Source organism: Phyllostomus hastatus, unplaced genomic scaffold (assembly GCF_019186645.2).
Source record: "Phyllostomus hastatus isolate PE091 unplaced genomic scaffold, TTU_PhHast_1.1 phas_contig_198, whole genome shotgun sequence".
In the NCBI taxonomy this organism is placed as follows: domain Eukaryota; kingdom Metazoa; phylum Chordata; class Mammalia; order Chiroptera; family Phyllostomidae; genus Phyllostomus; species Phyllostomus hastatus.
The window spans coordinates 5,590,828-5,608,855 of NW_025333715.1; the positions used below are offsets into that span (position 1 = coordinate 5,590,828).

At 41.9% G+C, this 18,028-nt stretch overlaps 1 protein-coding gene across 1 annotated transcript in view; it reads right to left on the bottom strand.

Moving 5' to 3' along the window:
• TNRC6B (trinucleotide repeat containing adaptor 6B) overlaps window positions 1–18,028 on the bottom strand; it is a 70,036-nt gene that overhangs the window by 43,239 nt on the left and 8,769 nt on the right. Inside the window, exons 3-6 of the mRNA XM_045834769.1 lie at window positions 13,820–13,841; window positions 8,431–8,772; window positions 4,044–6,392; window positions 2,061–2,219 (exon numbers count right to left, since the gene is read on the bottom strand). Of these exons, the coding sequence (XP_045690725.1) occupies window positions 2,061–2,219; window positions 4,044–6,392; window positions 8,431–8,772; window positions 13,820–13,841 (2,872 nt within the window). The remainder of the gene's footprint in view (window positions 1–2,060; window positions 2,220–4,043; window positions 6,393–8,430; window positions 8,773–13,819; window positions 13,842–18,028) is intronic.

Sequence of the window (18,028 nt, forward strand, 5' to 3'; positions counted from 1 at the left end):
CTTGCCTAGAGACCGCCATCCACAACTTCACTTTACCAAATGACAGAACATTTATGGAACAGGTAGTTATTTGATTTACATAGCTTCACAGGAAGAGTCTAAAGTCAAAAGAGTGACTCTTTCCTTGAATGATGTTGCCACTCCCTGTAACCAGGCCTATGACAGCCATGAGGGCACCCATGAAGTACACAGAGCACAAGGAGGTTGGTTTCTTCTAACTGTAACACCCCCACCCCGCAGGGCCCGAGGGAACCTGATGGACCCTCTATGGGGTTTATCCAGCCTTACATGAAAGGCTTGACTGGACAGCAAGAGGCAGGGCTTGGAACCTATTCTCCCTGCTACTGGAAATGCCATTGATAACCAGGTTAGTTTCTTCCACATATGAGATTATTCATTATTATGTAAGCATAGGTCTTATACCACCCTCAGACAAGCAATAGGAATTAAAAGACGAACATAAATATCATACTGACCCCTTTATAAAAACAAAGATGTCCAAGATAAAAAAGATAACTTATTTTTAGGCATAGATATCTGCAGTCTAGAAGATAACAGGTTAATGACCAGCATCAGCTGATAGGCTGGGATAGCCTAAGCCTCTTCCCTCTGGGTATTACACATTCAGAATACCCAGAGAAAGGGTATGATACAGCTATGGTACAGACGATCCTGAAGAGTAGAAAGCATTTTTAATACCTAGAGAAAAGTGAGGTTTGTAAAAAAGATTTTATTTATTTATTTTTAGAGGAAGGGGGACACAGGGAAAGACAGAGAGCAACACTGATGTGGGAGAAACATCGATTGGTTGTCTCTCACATGCACCCCAACCAAACCCGCAGCCCAGGCATGTGCCCTGACCAGCAATCAAACTGGCGACCTTTCACTTTGCGGGACAATGCTCAACCAAGTAAGCCACACCGGGCAGGGCAAAAGTGACAGTTTTATGCTGAAACGAAGGCGATGCTGAGGTTGGGAAAGACATAAAAACCCTGAAACTACTGCTGAAGTACCCCTTTGCGCCAAGAGTCCCTTCACGTCTTCTGACAGTTTTTTGGATCTATTTAATAGTCTCCAGGATGGTTGTTCCCAATTCTACCAGTTTCACAATGAAAATCAAAGCTTTTATGAAGCTATTTCTATGAAGTTGAAGAGATGCTTCATTTAAAAAATGCAGTCAAGTTATATATAGAATGTACCTAAGATCACAATCCTTCATGTAGCACTGTAAGAGTCCTAAATATCCTAAAATGAACTTTACAATGGAATTTTCAAATTTGTGTTCGAATTTTGAACATTCAGTATGACCACATTTCTAAATCAAAAGACAATTCTTAAGTCTACAATGTAGTAGAAAAGGGATGTTGGAATACTTTTTAGGAAAACTACAAACATGTGAAAACTGGCATTTGAAATAGAAATTTTCATCCGAGGAACAGCCACTGAGACATTCTGAAGCACTGGTTTACAAAGCTTTGCAAATTACTGCGACTACATATTGCCAGCTGGATCAAGGACAGCTTAGATTTTTAATGACTAAGAATTTAAGTATTACATGCTTTGTTTAAAAAATTCAAATGAAGAAACCTCTGTCATGTTCAAGAAACCTTAAATGTCCCTATGCGGGTGGATGTATTGGAAGAGAGACAAAGGGAAAAGTAAGGAACAGAAGCACGAAGTCACTGGGTAGCAGAGACTATGTCCCACATTAAAAACCAAGAAACTTTTCCAATTATACTAACAAAAAAGTAAAAATGCAAAATAGATGTGGAGAGCAATATGTCGGTTACTAGTCAAGAAAAGTACCACATCAACATTTCAATTCTGGCCAGATACTAAACCTAACTTAAAACATCATCAACAAAATTAACTTGTGACTTCCAGTTTGCTGTTAATATTTTAACATTTGCCAATTCAAGTCACCACCATTTGTTACTAACCATGTATTAAAGGTTCGAAGTCCCAAATCTTTTAACAAGTTTAAATACTAAACAGCCCCCTAAAAATGTCTGACCCCCAAATTAACAGAGAACCCCTCAAAGGTAACAGTGTATACTTACTAGGTTTCATGGCATTTGGAGTGTTGGAAGGTGCATTCCCCCAGCCTGTGGTCGATGCTCCTGTGTCTTCCATTTCACCCCACCCAGGACTGCTTTCATTTGGCTCACCCCAAGCTGAAGTACCATTATCAGGAGCAGGTGGTGTGCTTTTGCTCCAGACTGTAAAAGCAGGAAATGTGTCTCTAAGAATGATGTGTTAAATGGAAAACGATAATATCCATGGGGATGGAGGGGGAAGGAACAGGCGCTCTGAGAAATATAGGTTCCACCTTCACAGAGGGCATTTGGCATTATCACTTTTGGCCCAGTAATTTCAATGCCAGGAAATTATACCATAGTTAAACTTATAAAAGTAAATGAAATTACATATATAACAATGCCCCCACTGCATCACTGTAAAAACACATTTGGAAGCAACCTAAATATCTATCAAAGAGGGACTGGTTAGACCAATTGTGGATCGACTATAAAATAAATACTATATACAAAGTAATTAAAAGACAACAACTGTACATGGTAATATGGAAAGATTTTATGTAAAATGAAAAAAGCAAGGTGAAGAAGTGCATATACTTATTCGGCTGTGCATAATGCATGCCAACCTTGTTGTGCATACCATGCGTGGAATTATGCAATCATTACACCCATGAATAATGCGCATTTCCTAATTTCCCTAAAAAATTGGGGCAAAAAAGTGTGCATTGTACATGGCAAAATACAGTACTATAATCTCTTCTGTGTAAAATGATTAAAGGATATTTATACTTTGATATAGGCATGAACAAAATGTTTGAATAAGACACAAAATTCTAAGAGATTACCAGTGGGGAGAGGGACCCTAGGGGCTAAGATTCTTTTATTTATCTACCTTTTATTTATTTACCTTTTGCTTTTCTGTACAGTATGAAGGCTTTTACTCTACAGCCATTCCTCAGTACATGGGGGAACTGGTTCCAGGACCAGAATCCATGGATACACTAGTTCTTTATATGGAATGGAGTAGTATTTGTATATAACTTAATGCACATCCTCCAACATTCTTTAAATCATTTTCGGATTAGCGTTAATACCTAATACAATATAAAGACTACGTAAATAGTTGAAATAGTTGTTATATTGTACTGTTCAGGGAATAACGGCAACAAAAAAAGTTTGTACGTGTTCAGTACCGTTGCAACTATCACAGGCCTCACTATACAGTATAATAATGTAATTCTGAATTTTTTTTTCCAGATAGTTCTGATCTGTGATTGGGGAGTGGAAAGTTGAATATTGTGATTAATTTTAACTAAGGAAAGCTAAAACACTTGAGTGGTGTATCTCCTTAGTTTGTTCATATATGCTTTATGGGTATATTCCAGTTGACAGCAGTACTGGTTGATATTACCAGCACTGCTTTTAATTTATTGGGTTTGGTGTTTCCTATTTGAATACAGCGGGAAGAAATTTCAATCCTAGACAACTGATTACCATTAGATAACAATATCATACAAAGTACTCTACTTTCAAAGGTGATCATATAATTATCTGGAAAGTGACCCACACCTTCCAGATCCCAGCTGTGCTAGTGTCCTGACAGCCTCTGTAAGAACAGCACACAACACTTCCCTTCCCTGGGGAAAAAAGAACCATAGAGGATGTGGCCATGGGTAGAAACAGAATGGAAATCAGCTCTACTCCTGCTATTTTAATTCTTTAGTTTTAAATCTAGAGCATAGTTTGTTTACCCAGATATAAGTCTTCTGGATTTTGCAGACCAATACAATTAGAAAACAATAATTTTGGGGGACCAACACAGGGATACCAACTTCTAAAAAATACCACCAGGATCTGTTATCACTATCATTTTATAAAAAGAGTGTTTCTGTTAATGCAGGAAAGATTCCCAGAACACAGCTAAGTTGAATAAGTGCAGCTTAATAAAAAAATGCCTTGATTTAGGATTTGTTTTCATCAAAACCTGCAAGAAAAGCCACTGCCTACCTGATGCTGATTTACCGGTCATCGGGGTAGGCAGGTTTGGTTCTCGAGGTGCTGGGCCCCCTTGGGAATTCTTATCCCACAGATTCACATTCTTGTAGTTATAACTGTTGGGGTCTCCCCATGCTGAAGTGCCATCATCAATGTCCATTTTCCGACTAATTGACTGTGGGGATGGTTCTTCCCAGCCGCTGGGTTCCTCATCCTTAGGGGTTACTGGCTGTGGCCCGCTGCTCCAGTTGGAATTGGAAGGTCGTCCGTTGCCTGGAGGTGGTGGGGGTGGGCCTCCCCATGAACCAGAAGCCTCTGGTTGTGGTGGTGGTGGCTGCTGGGGCTGCTGCTGCTGTTGGTGCTGTTTATTCCAGGAACTGGGCTGTCTCCCTGTCTCAGTCCATGCTGGAGATCTCTTGCAATCTTCCCATCCACCTTTGGAAGCTAGGCTTGCATTCCCACTGCTCCCCCAAGTTCCAATTTCATTCTGCCCTCCTTCGCCCCACCCAGACACAGGTTTACTTGCAGAACTTTCCCAATTGCTGTTTTTTGCTTGATCAACTTCTTCTCCCCAACCATTCTTTCCAGAAGTCCATCCTTGATTGGTCTGGCGTCCACCTCCCCACCCCTGATCCTTGCTGGAATTCTCATTCCAAGAGGAAGAAGTCTTTTCGTCTGGTCGTCCTCCTCCCCAATTGGAAGAATTGTTGTTCTTATAGTCATTCCAGCCTCCTGTGTTCTTGGGTTCCTTCCACTCCGTAGAGGCTGAGAGCTCCCCCCATCCAGACTTCATTTGATTGCTTTGGCTGGGTGCGTCTCCCCAGCCCCCTGAGTTCTTGGTCTGTGTGGCAGCGCTCTCCCACCCCTCAGTTCCTTTGTCAGACTTCCCCTCGGGCCTTGGCACCTCTTCAATATCCCACACTGTGTCCTGCTTAATTTGAGTTTGGCCCCAGCCAGTGTTTGAGAGCACCCTGGGGTCCAAATCAGTTCGGCTCAAAAGAGTCTGCAAGACAGCCTGACAATCAGGATGTGTGGGCCTATATGACCGACGGCCAGAATTATGACTGTCACTACTTCCTGCTTTGTGGTTGCTTCCAGTGCTTTGACCTCCAACTTCACTTCCTGTGGAGCTGGAAGATCTTCCCCAACAGGGAGCCTGGGCATTGCCTTGGTTTTCAGGGAGGGGGTGGCCCTTTTGATTGTCCCATGCTCCAGTGCTAGAATTTGGTTGGTTTGGACCACTCCATTCTCCAATTTTCAACTCATCAGACCCAGTCGGCTGTTTCCATTCTCCCTGAGAGACCCCAGATGTCATTTTGTTCCCTTCACCCCATTTGTTGTCATTAGAGTCCTGAGGGCCAAAGTTCCAGGACCCACCCGTAGACCTGTTATTATTGTCCCAAGAGTCATTTTTTGAGCCAGTTGACTTCTGAACAGAAGCTCCTTTCCAGGAGTCCTCTCTATCCTTTCCATTGTTCCCATTGTTTCCAGAATTGCTTTGTCCAGAGGCTGTGTCAGTTCCAGAAGGCCCCCTAGCTGCACCCCACGATCCAACACTCCCACTCTTTCGATCTCCAGTGCTTTGTGAAGGGGCATCAGTGCACCTGGAGGCGTTCCCCAAGCCCATTCCAAAGGGCATTCCCTTATTCTCCATGGGGTTTGGTGAACTTAAGTTCAAGGAGTTAGTGTTTCCATTTTTTGGTCCATCAGTGTTATGAATTTGAGCCTGTTCTCTGCCAGAGACAACAAAATTAACACCCGCATTTTCCATCTTTGACTGCTGTTCCCTGGATGCCTGACCTACTGTGCTAACCTGTGCACTGGAATTACTAGTATCTGTCTCCAATGCCCCTTTCCTAGAATTTCCTTCTTGTACCAGCGCTGGCCAGGCAGATGGGTTGCTATTTGGGTTAAAGTTGCTGAAGCCAGAGCCAGGTCCAATTCTATCCTGACCACTTACATTCCTCCAATTTCCAAGTCCATTGTTGTTCTCTGCAGCAGAGTTGGAAGATTGAACAGATTTAGCCTTAGGGTCAGATTTCCAGACCCCAAGATTACATTCGTTCCCAGAACTTGCAGACTGGCACTGGCTCCCTTTTCCTTTGTTACTAGTGGTGCTTCCTGGCAGAGTGCTCTTCTCAGAGCCAGGGTTCGAGGCACTGTTGTTATCGGTGGTGTTTTCGGAAGAAGACTCAGTGTCTTTGCTGGCAATACAAGGCCACTCTTCCATGTCAGACCCGTCTACAATCACCTTGTCCCAGATGTGAATTGGGTTGGGGGAGGCGCCGTTGTTGGAGGAGGCTCCCGGGCCCCAAGTGGAATTTGCATAATTTGAAGCAGCAGCACCTCCAAGGGTTGACTCTGGGAAAGAGATTGTCTTATCAGTCAGATACAAATGCACAATCGATTAACATCTCAAGCTGTAACATTCCACAACTTGCACCTTCTCATCTAGGCACCATTCCCCATCAGCACTTACTGTTATTTTCTCCTGAATTCATACACTTAAATTTGCTCATTTTTCGGGGCCTAGTTCAAGTGCCACTTCTTCTGTGAAGTTTGTTTGTTGTTTTTTTTTGAGCTTATCACCAGAAAATAGTCTTTCCTTGGTTAGAGCCATTTTGCTCAGTGCTGGAGTACTTTGTGTCTTCCCTCCCCTATGTTAGAGCCTTTAAAGGCAGAGACCCTGTTTTGCTAACATTTGAATTCCACAGGCCCAGCACATCGCTGCTTAGTGAGCACCGGCCCAGTATGAATGCCCACCCAGCTGGATGCCAGGGGCTGACAAGCACAGATCAGTCTGTATGCCCAAGAACTTAATCTGATGAACTAGTTTGGCTCAGCACACATTCTGGTGGAATTTACTATATTTGGCAGGGAAAAAAATAGACATGACTTAAACCCAATTATTTCTTCTGAACTTACTTAGTTCCTTTATCCAAGCAGCTTAGTATCAATATGAATTTGAAAAAAAATATTACATAAAGCCATATAAAAGTAAGAAAGCACAGAATCTCAAACTCTTGAGAGTTAGGGGCCTCCTTGGTTTTAAGAATGTGAACAGGAGATTCTGGCTCACACTGGACCCATGTTGACATCCGGGCCTGGACAGACTGGGTTGCAGAAATGTCTGACACAACTGCCCCTCACACACTTCCTTTTCTATCTGGTTACAAGGGGCCAGGAGGCCTTTCCCGGCTGGCCTTGGGTCTGGCCTGATGGTCACCACAGGGAAAGCCTTGTGCACAGGGCTTTCTCTGCATGAAGCCTACGTCACACCAGGTTTCTTTCCACCCTTACTCTGCGCATCAGACAGTGAGAGAATTTTCCAGGCAATTCTATGTTCAGACTTACTAGAATGAAGCATCCTGTTGTTAACAACCACAGTTCATTGTCCTTGCCAACGCTTAATGGTGCTCAAGCTCTGAATTTTAATACAGTCTCAAAAAAACATTTTACTTGAAATCTGCTAATGAGCTAAAAAAAAGTTATTTGGAAGTTCTTAGCTGTAAACTGATTTAGTATTCACACGTTGAAAAAAAAATCTCAGCCCTGGCTGGCGTAGCTCAGTGGATTGAGTACGGGCTGGGAACCAAATTGTCCCAGGTTCGATTCCCAGCCAGGGTACATTCCTGGGTTGCAGACCAGAACCCCCAGCAACTGCACATTGATGCCCCTCTCTCTCTCCCTCTTTCTCTCCCTCTCTCCTTCCCTTCCCTCTCTAAAAATAAATAAATAAAATCTTAAAAAAAAAATCCTTAATTTAAAATTAAAAAAAAAAAAATCTCAAAACTTCTAGTAGAACCCTTTAGCCAACAATCCTTTTATCTACATACAGTTCTTAGTAATGCCCAAAATCCAGGGCCTGCTAAAGAAATACTGCTGCAAAAAAAATCTAATAAAATGTAGAATGATATTATTTGGTATTCTCCTAAGATTCTATAGAGTAATCTAAGAGACCATTCTCTCTACCTGCTGAACATTCTGGGAACATAAACATGAACATCTAAGATTCAGAACACACCCTTGCACTAATCCCACTTCCAATCATACTTGGAACACACACACTTGTGGCAACAGTTGGAACTATGGAGGCTTGAAATTGTAATGCTCTTGTCTGAGAAGGGGAAAAAAAAAAGCTCCAAAGAGCAATGACAGACAGTAGCTACGTCAGCCTCTTACGCCAAGAGCACACATTCACTGGATGCAAAAACCCAGTTTCGGAAGAGAAATGCTGACACGCAACTCGTACTGGGATTCTCTCCCATCTTTTGAATGGCCTTGGTAGTCTATATGACTAATGTTTTCTGTGAACTTTATACCAGGCAATACAGCAGTGCTATCCCTCGCCCTTTTCTGAAGCTGCCGTGAATTCAAGCCACCGACACCGATTCCTCACCTGGTGCAGTCCCACTCTCACTCTGCAGCAGCGTTCCTGTCACTTGTGCGTTGTTTGGGTTTGCTCCAGGTGCTGTGGAGGGAGGAGGCCCTGCCCCACCCCCTAGGAGCATGCAGGAGGGTGGAGGGGGCTGCCCACGTTTTAGTAACACTTTGTGGTCCTGCTGGCAACGGAATCGCGGCGGCACCTCCCGAGGCATGTAGCGGGCGGCGCTTGGCGGTTGTCCGTTCGGCACTGCCACCCTTTTGGCATTGTTGCCACCATTGACTGGTGGCGATGGAGAGCTGCCAATTGGGCTGGCGGCCGTTGGTTGGCTTAAACTTGGTTTCGTCACTTCGGGCACTGAAAGAGAGAGAGAATGGAAAACAACCTTTGAAATCAAATACATTTTTAAGACTTTTTACATGATTATCAATTGCAATAAGACAACCCTTCTTTCATATTATTCCTGATGGACATGGCCTTTCCAAATCGCCCAGCACCTTCAGTTTAATGAAGGATGGAGGTTGGGGGTGATGGTGACAAGGATTCAAAGACAGCAATACCATGGAATTCCATTCTTCTGACTAAGGGGGAGAGGGAAGTAATCCCTATTCACTCCCCTAAATCAACGGGGAATTCCCTGAAGGGCTGCCCTGAAGGTCTAAGGGTACATATTGTCCCCAGGCAAAGTCCTTAGTAAAGTTCAAGGCTCTCAGCCCGAAGGCCCTGTCCTATCCTCCTCATTCTTGAAGGCCTTCCTCTGATAAACTTTTCTGGAAGTCCCTGGTCTAGGGAGGCTCAGCACCCTCCACTTACGCTCCTGAACACGCCGTCCACTGCACCTCACCACTGGCTTTACCACATGACACTGAAGTTCTCCCTTTATAAGCCTCTCTCCCTCGCCCGCAAAGGCCGAGGCCCATCTTCCATCGTTTTTTTTTTTAAGGCCTGCCACAGGGAACCTCAACCTAGAGAATCCCAGAATCACCAAATCAACTTGTTGGGTACTACAGCCACCTAAACTCAGAGACTCCTGCTTGGCACTGTGTGTAAATATTAGAAACATATTAAATCTTTTTGTTTTGTGCCCCGCCCCACCCATTTTAAGTATACCTTGCATTTTTTTGAAACTCCTTATTTAAAATAAAAAAGTTTTAAATGTAGATACTTTCCCTATTTAACAGTAATTTAATGTTTCTGATTACTTTGAAAAATGACAAAAGGAAGTGTGGGTATGTGCTGGACGACTGTGAAGCTACACTCCCTGCTGGCTTAACCCAACAGAGGCCACTCTTCTGGACCTGCACCTCCTGTGTTTCATCCTACCAAAAAACTGCCACCTTCCTAAGAAAATACGCCTAGCAAACAGGGGCTGGCAGTCACACAGAAACCATCACTGAGCCTGATAATTCAGATGACTCCAAGGTCAAAATCCCTGACATCCAGGGTAATGTTAGGGCAATACCATTCTGACTGCTGAAAGGATGCTGAGCCAGCGTGTCGAGCACTGAACAGGCTCCTTTATGAGGAGACAGATACATCATCAGAAATCGGGGGCCCAATCTATACCCACTGGACACTGGTGAGTAGTACTCTGAGTAACAGGAGAAATGAGCATCTGCCTGAAGTAACTTCAGGACAACCTTTGGGCTTAACCTTAGCCCATCAGGAGGCTGTACCCCAGTAAGGAAGAGATCCGCCCAGTAAGGAAGAGAGGTCAGAGGACCCATAATCTGATGAGCAGAAGAAACACAGAACTTGAGAAAATAAATTGGTCATTGTCTGATATTTTTAAAAAATATTTTATTTTTAGAGAGAGGGAAAGGGAGGAAGAAAGAAAGAGAAAAACACTGATGTGCAAGAGATATATCCATCAGTGACATCTCTCATGCCCTCAACTGGGGACGTGGCCTGCAACCCAGGCATGTGCCCCGACAGGGAATCAAACCGGCGATCTTTCATTTCACAGGCCAGCACTCAATCCACTGAACCACACCAGCCTGGGCCACCGTCTAATATTTGTAACACAGTACACTCTGCATGAGCTAGAATAGGCAATGGATAAATAACTGATAAATTGATGAATAAAGATGAATTATTTAACAGTCCATTTTCTATCTGTGCCTGGAAGATTCTACACCATATGGCATTCTCAATCCCCTTTCCTCATCATGAGAATAAACAAGAAGCTGGGAAGGGCTGGGGGGGATTCTTCACAAGTGGTTTTTAGGATGGCAGGGGCTATGTTTCTGTGAAGCTGCTCTTCTATAAAAGGGCTACAGTCTTCACTCTAAGTTAACAAGGCCTATTACATGCTTTGACTCATTTACCTAAAATAGAATAAGACACAGTAAGACCAGCTTAGTGGACTGAGGTCTGAACACAGCTCAGCTGATTCTACACCACTCACAGCACAACCTAAGAAATCTGCTGGGTATCACACACTGGGCAAGATACCCTGCTAATGCTCCTTGAGACGTTTTGTCACCACCACATCTGAGACAGAGGGGATCGTAAATCATTCCTTTACTACCCCAAACCATTTATTTACTCTAAGGATGGAATCTTTTCCTCTCTACTGTTGCCTTAATTACCTTATACTATTCTCATCTCACAGTTTGAACTTCTAATGGCCTCTATTTCTGGAATATCTGAAGCTTTGCTAGCCATATGATCTTTGTCCTCATGACTCATCTAGCACCACTGCTCCTAACCAGGTTCAAATCCTCATTACCTTTCATCTGGGCCACCTTTCTGAGCCACATGTCGTGCAATACCTTTATATTCATCCTCTCTCCAGAGAAAGCCAGTTCCATCTCTAACAAATGGCTCCCACCACAGTTAGAACACAAAGGTGTCTCTACAAGCTATGAGGGCTACTGCAAGTAATTTAGTTCATAAAATTACTTACTTGAGAAAAAAAATGCTCACCTCAAATATTAATAATTAGACTAGATTAAAAAATGATCCCAACCACCAATATGCACTCACTGTAATATGCCTCTGAAGAGGCTCAAAAGACAGCTGTGGCCAATGCACAGCAATGGTCCATCAGCCCAGGTGTGCTGATGGAAAGGTGCTGTCCCTCAGCTGTGTCCCAGGGGGGACAAAGGTTATGAATTATGGCTTTGGAAAATAATATCTAATTTTAAAAATTTTATATTGAGCTGGAAATGTTTCCCTGTTCCTTTCGCTCACCATTGGTACTTCTGGGATGAGAGTATGTCTTCAAATCTTTGAAGTCAGTTACTTGACCCACCCCAGGTGGGAAGCCTTGGTTCACATTTCTTAACCCATCTGACCCAAATGCCACACAGTCTACAGAGGTTTATCTCTGCTCTTTCCATAATGTGGTGCCCATTTCAGGAACTGCACATCCCTTTCTAGACACTGTATTTTTTCTAATGCAGCTATGGTCAGCTTAGTTTTTACAAATCTATCATTTCATACGGATACCTCCCATTAAGACAACCATCACCTGAATAACTTTTTCTTATCAGAAGAATTCCAGTTTATTAATTCTTTGTGCTACATTATGAATGCTATTGTGGACGAAAATGAGGTGAATCGAGCTGTAGTACTAAAATAAGGTTCAGATAATTTTTAAACCCTTTCCCCTCCATTATGAGGCACACAATGGCATAATGGAGAGAACACTGATTTAGGTGTTAGGAAGTTTATGTTCTTCTGCCAAGTATGCCATAAATTAGGCTGCCAACACATCTCTGGATCTTATCCTTCATTTATCCATTCAAGATCTATTACACTCAACTATTATTGTATCTGGTACCATGTTATAAAAAGGCTTAAACCATATGATCTCTAAAGATATTTTCATCACTCTGACATTCTAAGGCAAAGGCTCTTGGATTCTATCCCTTAGACTACTCTTCACTTAGTTTCTTTTATTCCTATTTCCACCATGTGAGGACAGGAGCTTACCATGTACTGTATACTCTTCTGCAACAGCCTCTTAGCTTGTCTTCCTGATGTCTTAGCAGAAAAGACTAGGGAAGGAGGACAGTGGAGCCTAGCATATGGCATAAATCAAAGATGCCATGGGACTACGGGGTTCCCTAGTCTCACCCCATTTTGACCTCTAGGAGTACATGGGATTGCTAATATACCCCATTCCTGGCCAGGACTGGCTGAGGAACCAGGAGTGTGTCAAGGACATCAGTGCCAGTGGCCGTGAAGCACTGGGCACTGCCTTAGACCTGCTTCCCTGTCAATTCATCTTCCATACCATACTCTTTGATGTTCTTTCTATTTAACATCCTTGGGTGCCTGCTCACAGAGAGGAAAGTGAGTTAAAATTCTCTAGCACAGCATAGAAAGCTCTCAGTCTACATCTTTAGCATCTCCTGCCTCTCTGCAACCTACTCTGCCTCAGCTGGTCTAAGCTCTGGGCCATGCCCCTACACACGCTATGTTCTTGCCAACTTCCTGCCCTTCCCCTTTCTTTGTCTCCATTAACAAACCAAAGTCCCCATTAAAGACACCCTCTGAGGCCAGCCTCAAATTTTTAACCATCTTTCTGACCACCTCCTATTGCTGAGTGTTAATTACTCCTTCCTGTGTGCTACTCTTCTTGACAGCTTAACCCTCCAATCCACTTAACCATATCAACAGCACCAGGAATTTCTGGGACCCAGTACTGACTACCATTTTAATATACTGAATATTTATCTGGCATTTACAAATTCCCCCTCTTTAATCCTTACAAAATCCACATGATATAGGCATTGCTATCTGTACTTTATATATATGGAAACTTAGCCAAGGAGAAGTTAAGTAACTTCTCTAGAGTCACACTGGTAATTTGGTGAGCTGATTAGCTTTTTAACAAGGCTAAATTGCTATGTCCAAATTCCTCCATTACATAGTCTATCTTTTAAATTCCCATCTTACCCTAATCCCTGTTAAATCTGATTTATTACATCAATCCCACAAACTCAATTCTAAGTCTAATACCCAACAAAGCGTCTACCTGAGGTGCTTTTTATTATTTGTTACCTGGGCAGCAGGACCAACTGGAGTCCATGCCTTCATATAACCTCCAATTAAATCCCTGTCCTGTTCTCTCCAGAATTTTCACTTAAAAAAAAAAAAAATGATGGAAGAATAGTTCTGAAAAGAATCAGTTCAAAATCATGGCCCATATACTTTCAAAAAGTATTACTTTTTCTAATCTTTTTGCTTCTTAAAAAAAAATTTAAGGCCACTACAAATACCACCACAAGTACTTTTTATTTGTCATTGCTGCTCCTCAGTGACTGCAAACCACCAATCTTAATTATTCTACCCTCACTCTCACCAAGTGCACTGCAGGCTGAGTAAGCAAGAACGTAAAATCTAAAACAAAAGGTTCTAATAACTTAAAAGGAAAAAAAGTAAAACAATTTACCTTTGGTTTTTTGTTCCGTGACCTGAAAAATAAATGAACAGATATGAGTAAATGAGATTTGCTAATTCAGTATTACAAGACTACTTTAATTCTGATAACTCAAGTAATCAGCTATCAGACACACAGTAACAGTTAAAATCCTGAAAGAGAAGGTGGGACATCCTTTTACAGACAACGGTCATCATAACTTACATGACCGTCATTATGAAATCTACAAAAAATTAAAAACAAAAAGCATTCCACTCTTGTTAAATGATAGCTCCTTGTACCAGGAATGCTGTTTGCCATTTTGATTGTTATGACTACAGAGAAGCAAATGGATGTGGCCCAGAAACTAATTAGCTAAAGAGACAAAAAGACTCCCGAGTATGGGTTCAAACACTTGATCTCAAACCTAGAAAGCAAAAGTTCAGAGGCCCATCACAGGAGGCATCAGAGGTCATAGTAGGAGAGCAGGATTCAGAACCAAGCTGTGCCACTTCCTGGCTGTGTGATCTGAGTTTTCTATTTATCTGCTGACTGGGGGTAATAACAGCATCTCCCTGCAAAGGGTTGCTGTAAAGATTAAACAGATAGCCTATGGCAAATGCTATTTGTAAATGTTTGCTATTTTTTCTTTTAAATCCTCACCTGAGGATATTTTCATTAATTTTAGAGCAAGAAGAAGGCAGAGAGAGAAAGGGGAGGAAGAAAGAGAAACATCAACATTTGAGAGAAACATTAATCAGTTGCCTCTAGCACACACCCCAACCAGGGATCAAATTTACAACCTAGGTATGTGCCCTGGCCCAGGATTGAACCTGCAGCTTTTGGTGTACAGGACGACACTCCAACCAACCAAGCCACCTGGCCAGGGCAATGTTTGCTATTTCTATTAAAATTTATATAAAACAACATAAAATAAGCAAAAGTAAAATATGTAAATTTTGCATAAATAAACATTGCTTTGCTAAAAGTATTTCCATATATAGTAACTACTGTATCTATGAAAGTGATTAACCTAAAAGGTTGGATAGGCTGAATATAATAATGGGTTTTTAGAGAGTTTGGAAATGATAGTTAGGAGACTCTTAGAAAACTGTTTCTACTAATAAGAGGAGAAAATAAAGGAGGGCACCTAAGTATACCTGCTCTATGGGCATACATTAAAAAATATCCAAAAGAAAATGCTCAAGAAAAAAAAAGTCTCAGAATTCCAACAGGGGTTATATTATATATTACATTAATAAGATCATAGGTAATTTTGAACCCTTTTCATAATTCCCAATCTTCCACAGCATTTTCATATTGGTTCTCTGACTCTTGTAACAAAAATATTCCTACAGAAAAGAAGAGGTTTGATTATTTGTGCTAGTGACATAATAAGTTACTGTTGTGAGTGTTCATAAAAACATGCTCACCTTTGGAGGGTTATGGCCTACAGCTAACCAGCCCATTTCACAATGGATTCCAGCACAGCAGTGTCAGATGCTAAATCTGAATTAAACAATCTACCTGTGTGACCTCCTGGAATGTTTCTTACATTCTTGCATTAAAAGACAAGCTAAAGCTAACTCTACTGTACTGAATGTGTGGTAGTCAGTGTTTCCCAGTACAAACTGTTACAGAGTTACAGAGCTCAATTCAACTGTATACTTTTTGTATAACCCCACTTTCCAAGAATGAACAGATTGGTATCCACATACCAATTCCTTAAGGTAATTTAAGGTTTATACCACTGTAAATATTTCTTAGAATGCCATTATGAAAATCAGTTATACAGAAAGTTGATGTATTCCCCAACTGTGAGTGACAAACCCAAACAATGTCAATGGGCCTTACAACGTGGGTCCTGTTAAAAGAGCTGTCCCCCAGATGGGGAAAAGCTGGATGATCAAAGCATGTGTTCTGCCAACACTAAACAGTGACCCTTGAGCAGCCCCCACCCAATGAATGTTAATGGAATCCTCTGACCTCTCATGAATAGAAATCTAACAGTTCACTCAGCGATGGCTCTAGAAAGAGCAAACTGCCACAACCATTGAACACAATGGAGAGAGCTCATGCTTAATTTCTGTGAGAAATAATTTAATTTAGCTTTAAATAAAAGTCAATTTTTAAAGAAAAGTATGTTGCCTGCACTCATTCTTGACCATTCACTTTTTAACGAACATTTTTTGAGTGACTATCATGCACCAGGCACTCACCATCCCAGTTACTGGAAATATAAACATGAACAAAACCCTGAGAAACTTACAGTTAGTCTAATGAGGAAGACAGAAGCAAAAAGATGATTATAAAGCAATGGGCTAGGCAGTGGGAAAGATGTGGAAGGACTAAGAAGCACAACAAATGTCTGCTGACTGACTGGCTGAAGGACTGCATAGTAGAACCTCTGGCACATTCTATACAATTCTTTGCATCATAGCACATTTTATGCCTCCTAGCTGAGGTGTCATCTCTACAATAAAGGTGAAAACCACTAAGACAATCATGTGGTAAGCTTTGTTCTCTCCTTAAAACTGCTAAATCACAACTTCATTCTGAAATTTCACAATGGTTTAGTATGATAAAACAATACCAAAGACCACGTGTGGGTCTAGATCCTGTGTCAGCCAATCTAGAACATTTCTGAACAAAATGACTGGATTTTTATTGTTCATAATTAACCATGTGAAATTTTATTTATGGTGATTTTTCTCTTTACCAAAACATCTTAACCAATTCTTGATGCAGATGCAAGCACACAGAGATCATTCAGCTGAATAAACTACATTCTCTGCATAAATAATCCCAATTCACTCTTGAACAGTAAACGTAAACCATCTTTAATTTTAATCATTTTTCTATTAGTAGGGTCCGCGACGCAAGTTTACAGATGTGTATCGTATTAATGGTTTCTAGACGCTGACACTCTCGGTTTGAGAGAACACACTACTGTCTATGTGAAGAACAAGAATGGACCGCACAGATCCTAGTCAACTGCTTTACTTGGCATTTTCAAGTTCCCCAGTGCCCAGCATATTAACCATCCACTCCCACAGCCTGCAAAATCCAATTTTTGTACCAACTTAGTAAATGAAATATGAATGCCCTAAAAGAAAGAAAGCTTTCACTGAGGTTCACTCTCCTATCACTCCAGTTGGAGGGTCAGCATGTGCAGGGCACAGGGACAATGCTCCTAACACCCTACGGCTGGTGGAGCTGCTTATTCACAACCTCGATAATGTGCAAGTGGCTGCATACCCAAAACAAGGTATGAAAAAAGGTATCTGGGTCATTATCCGACAACTTTAGTCAAGCTCTTTGCTGTCATGCAAGGCACTTCTAACAAGCTCAGGTTAGGAGGAGCACAGGCACCCAGGCAGTATGAAGACATGACGGTGGGCACGCCACTATTCACAGAAACAGAAACAATAGGAAGCAGACAAAGAGCATTGGCTGTCTATTACAGAACCAAAGAATAATGAATACTTCTTTTAATTACGCCATGCAGAAAAGATAAATTATATTTCACAGGTTTCATGTGGCAGGGTTACAGACAATCCAATTAAAAAAATATTTCCAGTATTGCTTTTAATGCAGGTACTCATAAATTATCTAATTTTAATTAATTTGGAAAACTGAACTATGGGAAACACTATATCCAACAATGCTGGGAAGACTAGCGGAGTCCCTTTTACCTTCATGGGCTGTATTTGATTGCCTTGAGTCTGTTCTAAATCTAGAGTTCCCTATGAACCTTTTCAGTTTCCACCTCTGAAAACTTATCTTCAGTAACCTGGGACCACATCAGGGACCCTTAAACCTGTCTCTCACAGTGAGGCCCTGCTTCCCATGTTCTTCAGACAGTGGTAACAAGAACTGAAGGAAAATTATTTTGCCTCCCAAAAAAGGATTAAAGCAACCCTGCCGAGCCACCATCCACATGAGGCAACGAGTCAAGGAGTGGCAAGGTGGGCTCAGACACGAGCTCAGACAATGCCCAGGGCAGAGGGGCATGCCCTGCAGCAAGGGGAGCAGGGAAAGGGAGTCAAGCCATCTCTGCTCAACAGCCCATCAGACAAACACTCCAACCCAGTCTTTATAATTGACAGCTGTCTGCCCTTTTTTCCTTTTAACATCTCTTTTCCCCAGATCCTCAGCAAGGGATGTTTCCCTATGAAATTATCAAAAGGCAGGCTCATATAAATGACAACTCTGGAGATGGACCAAAAGGAGAACAGCAGA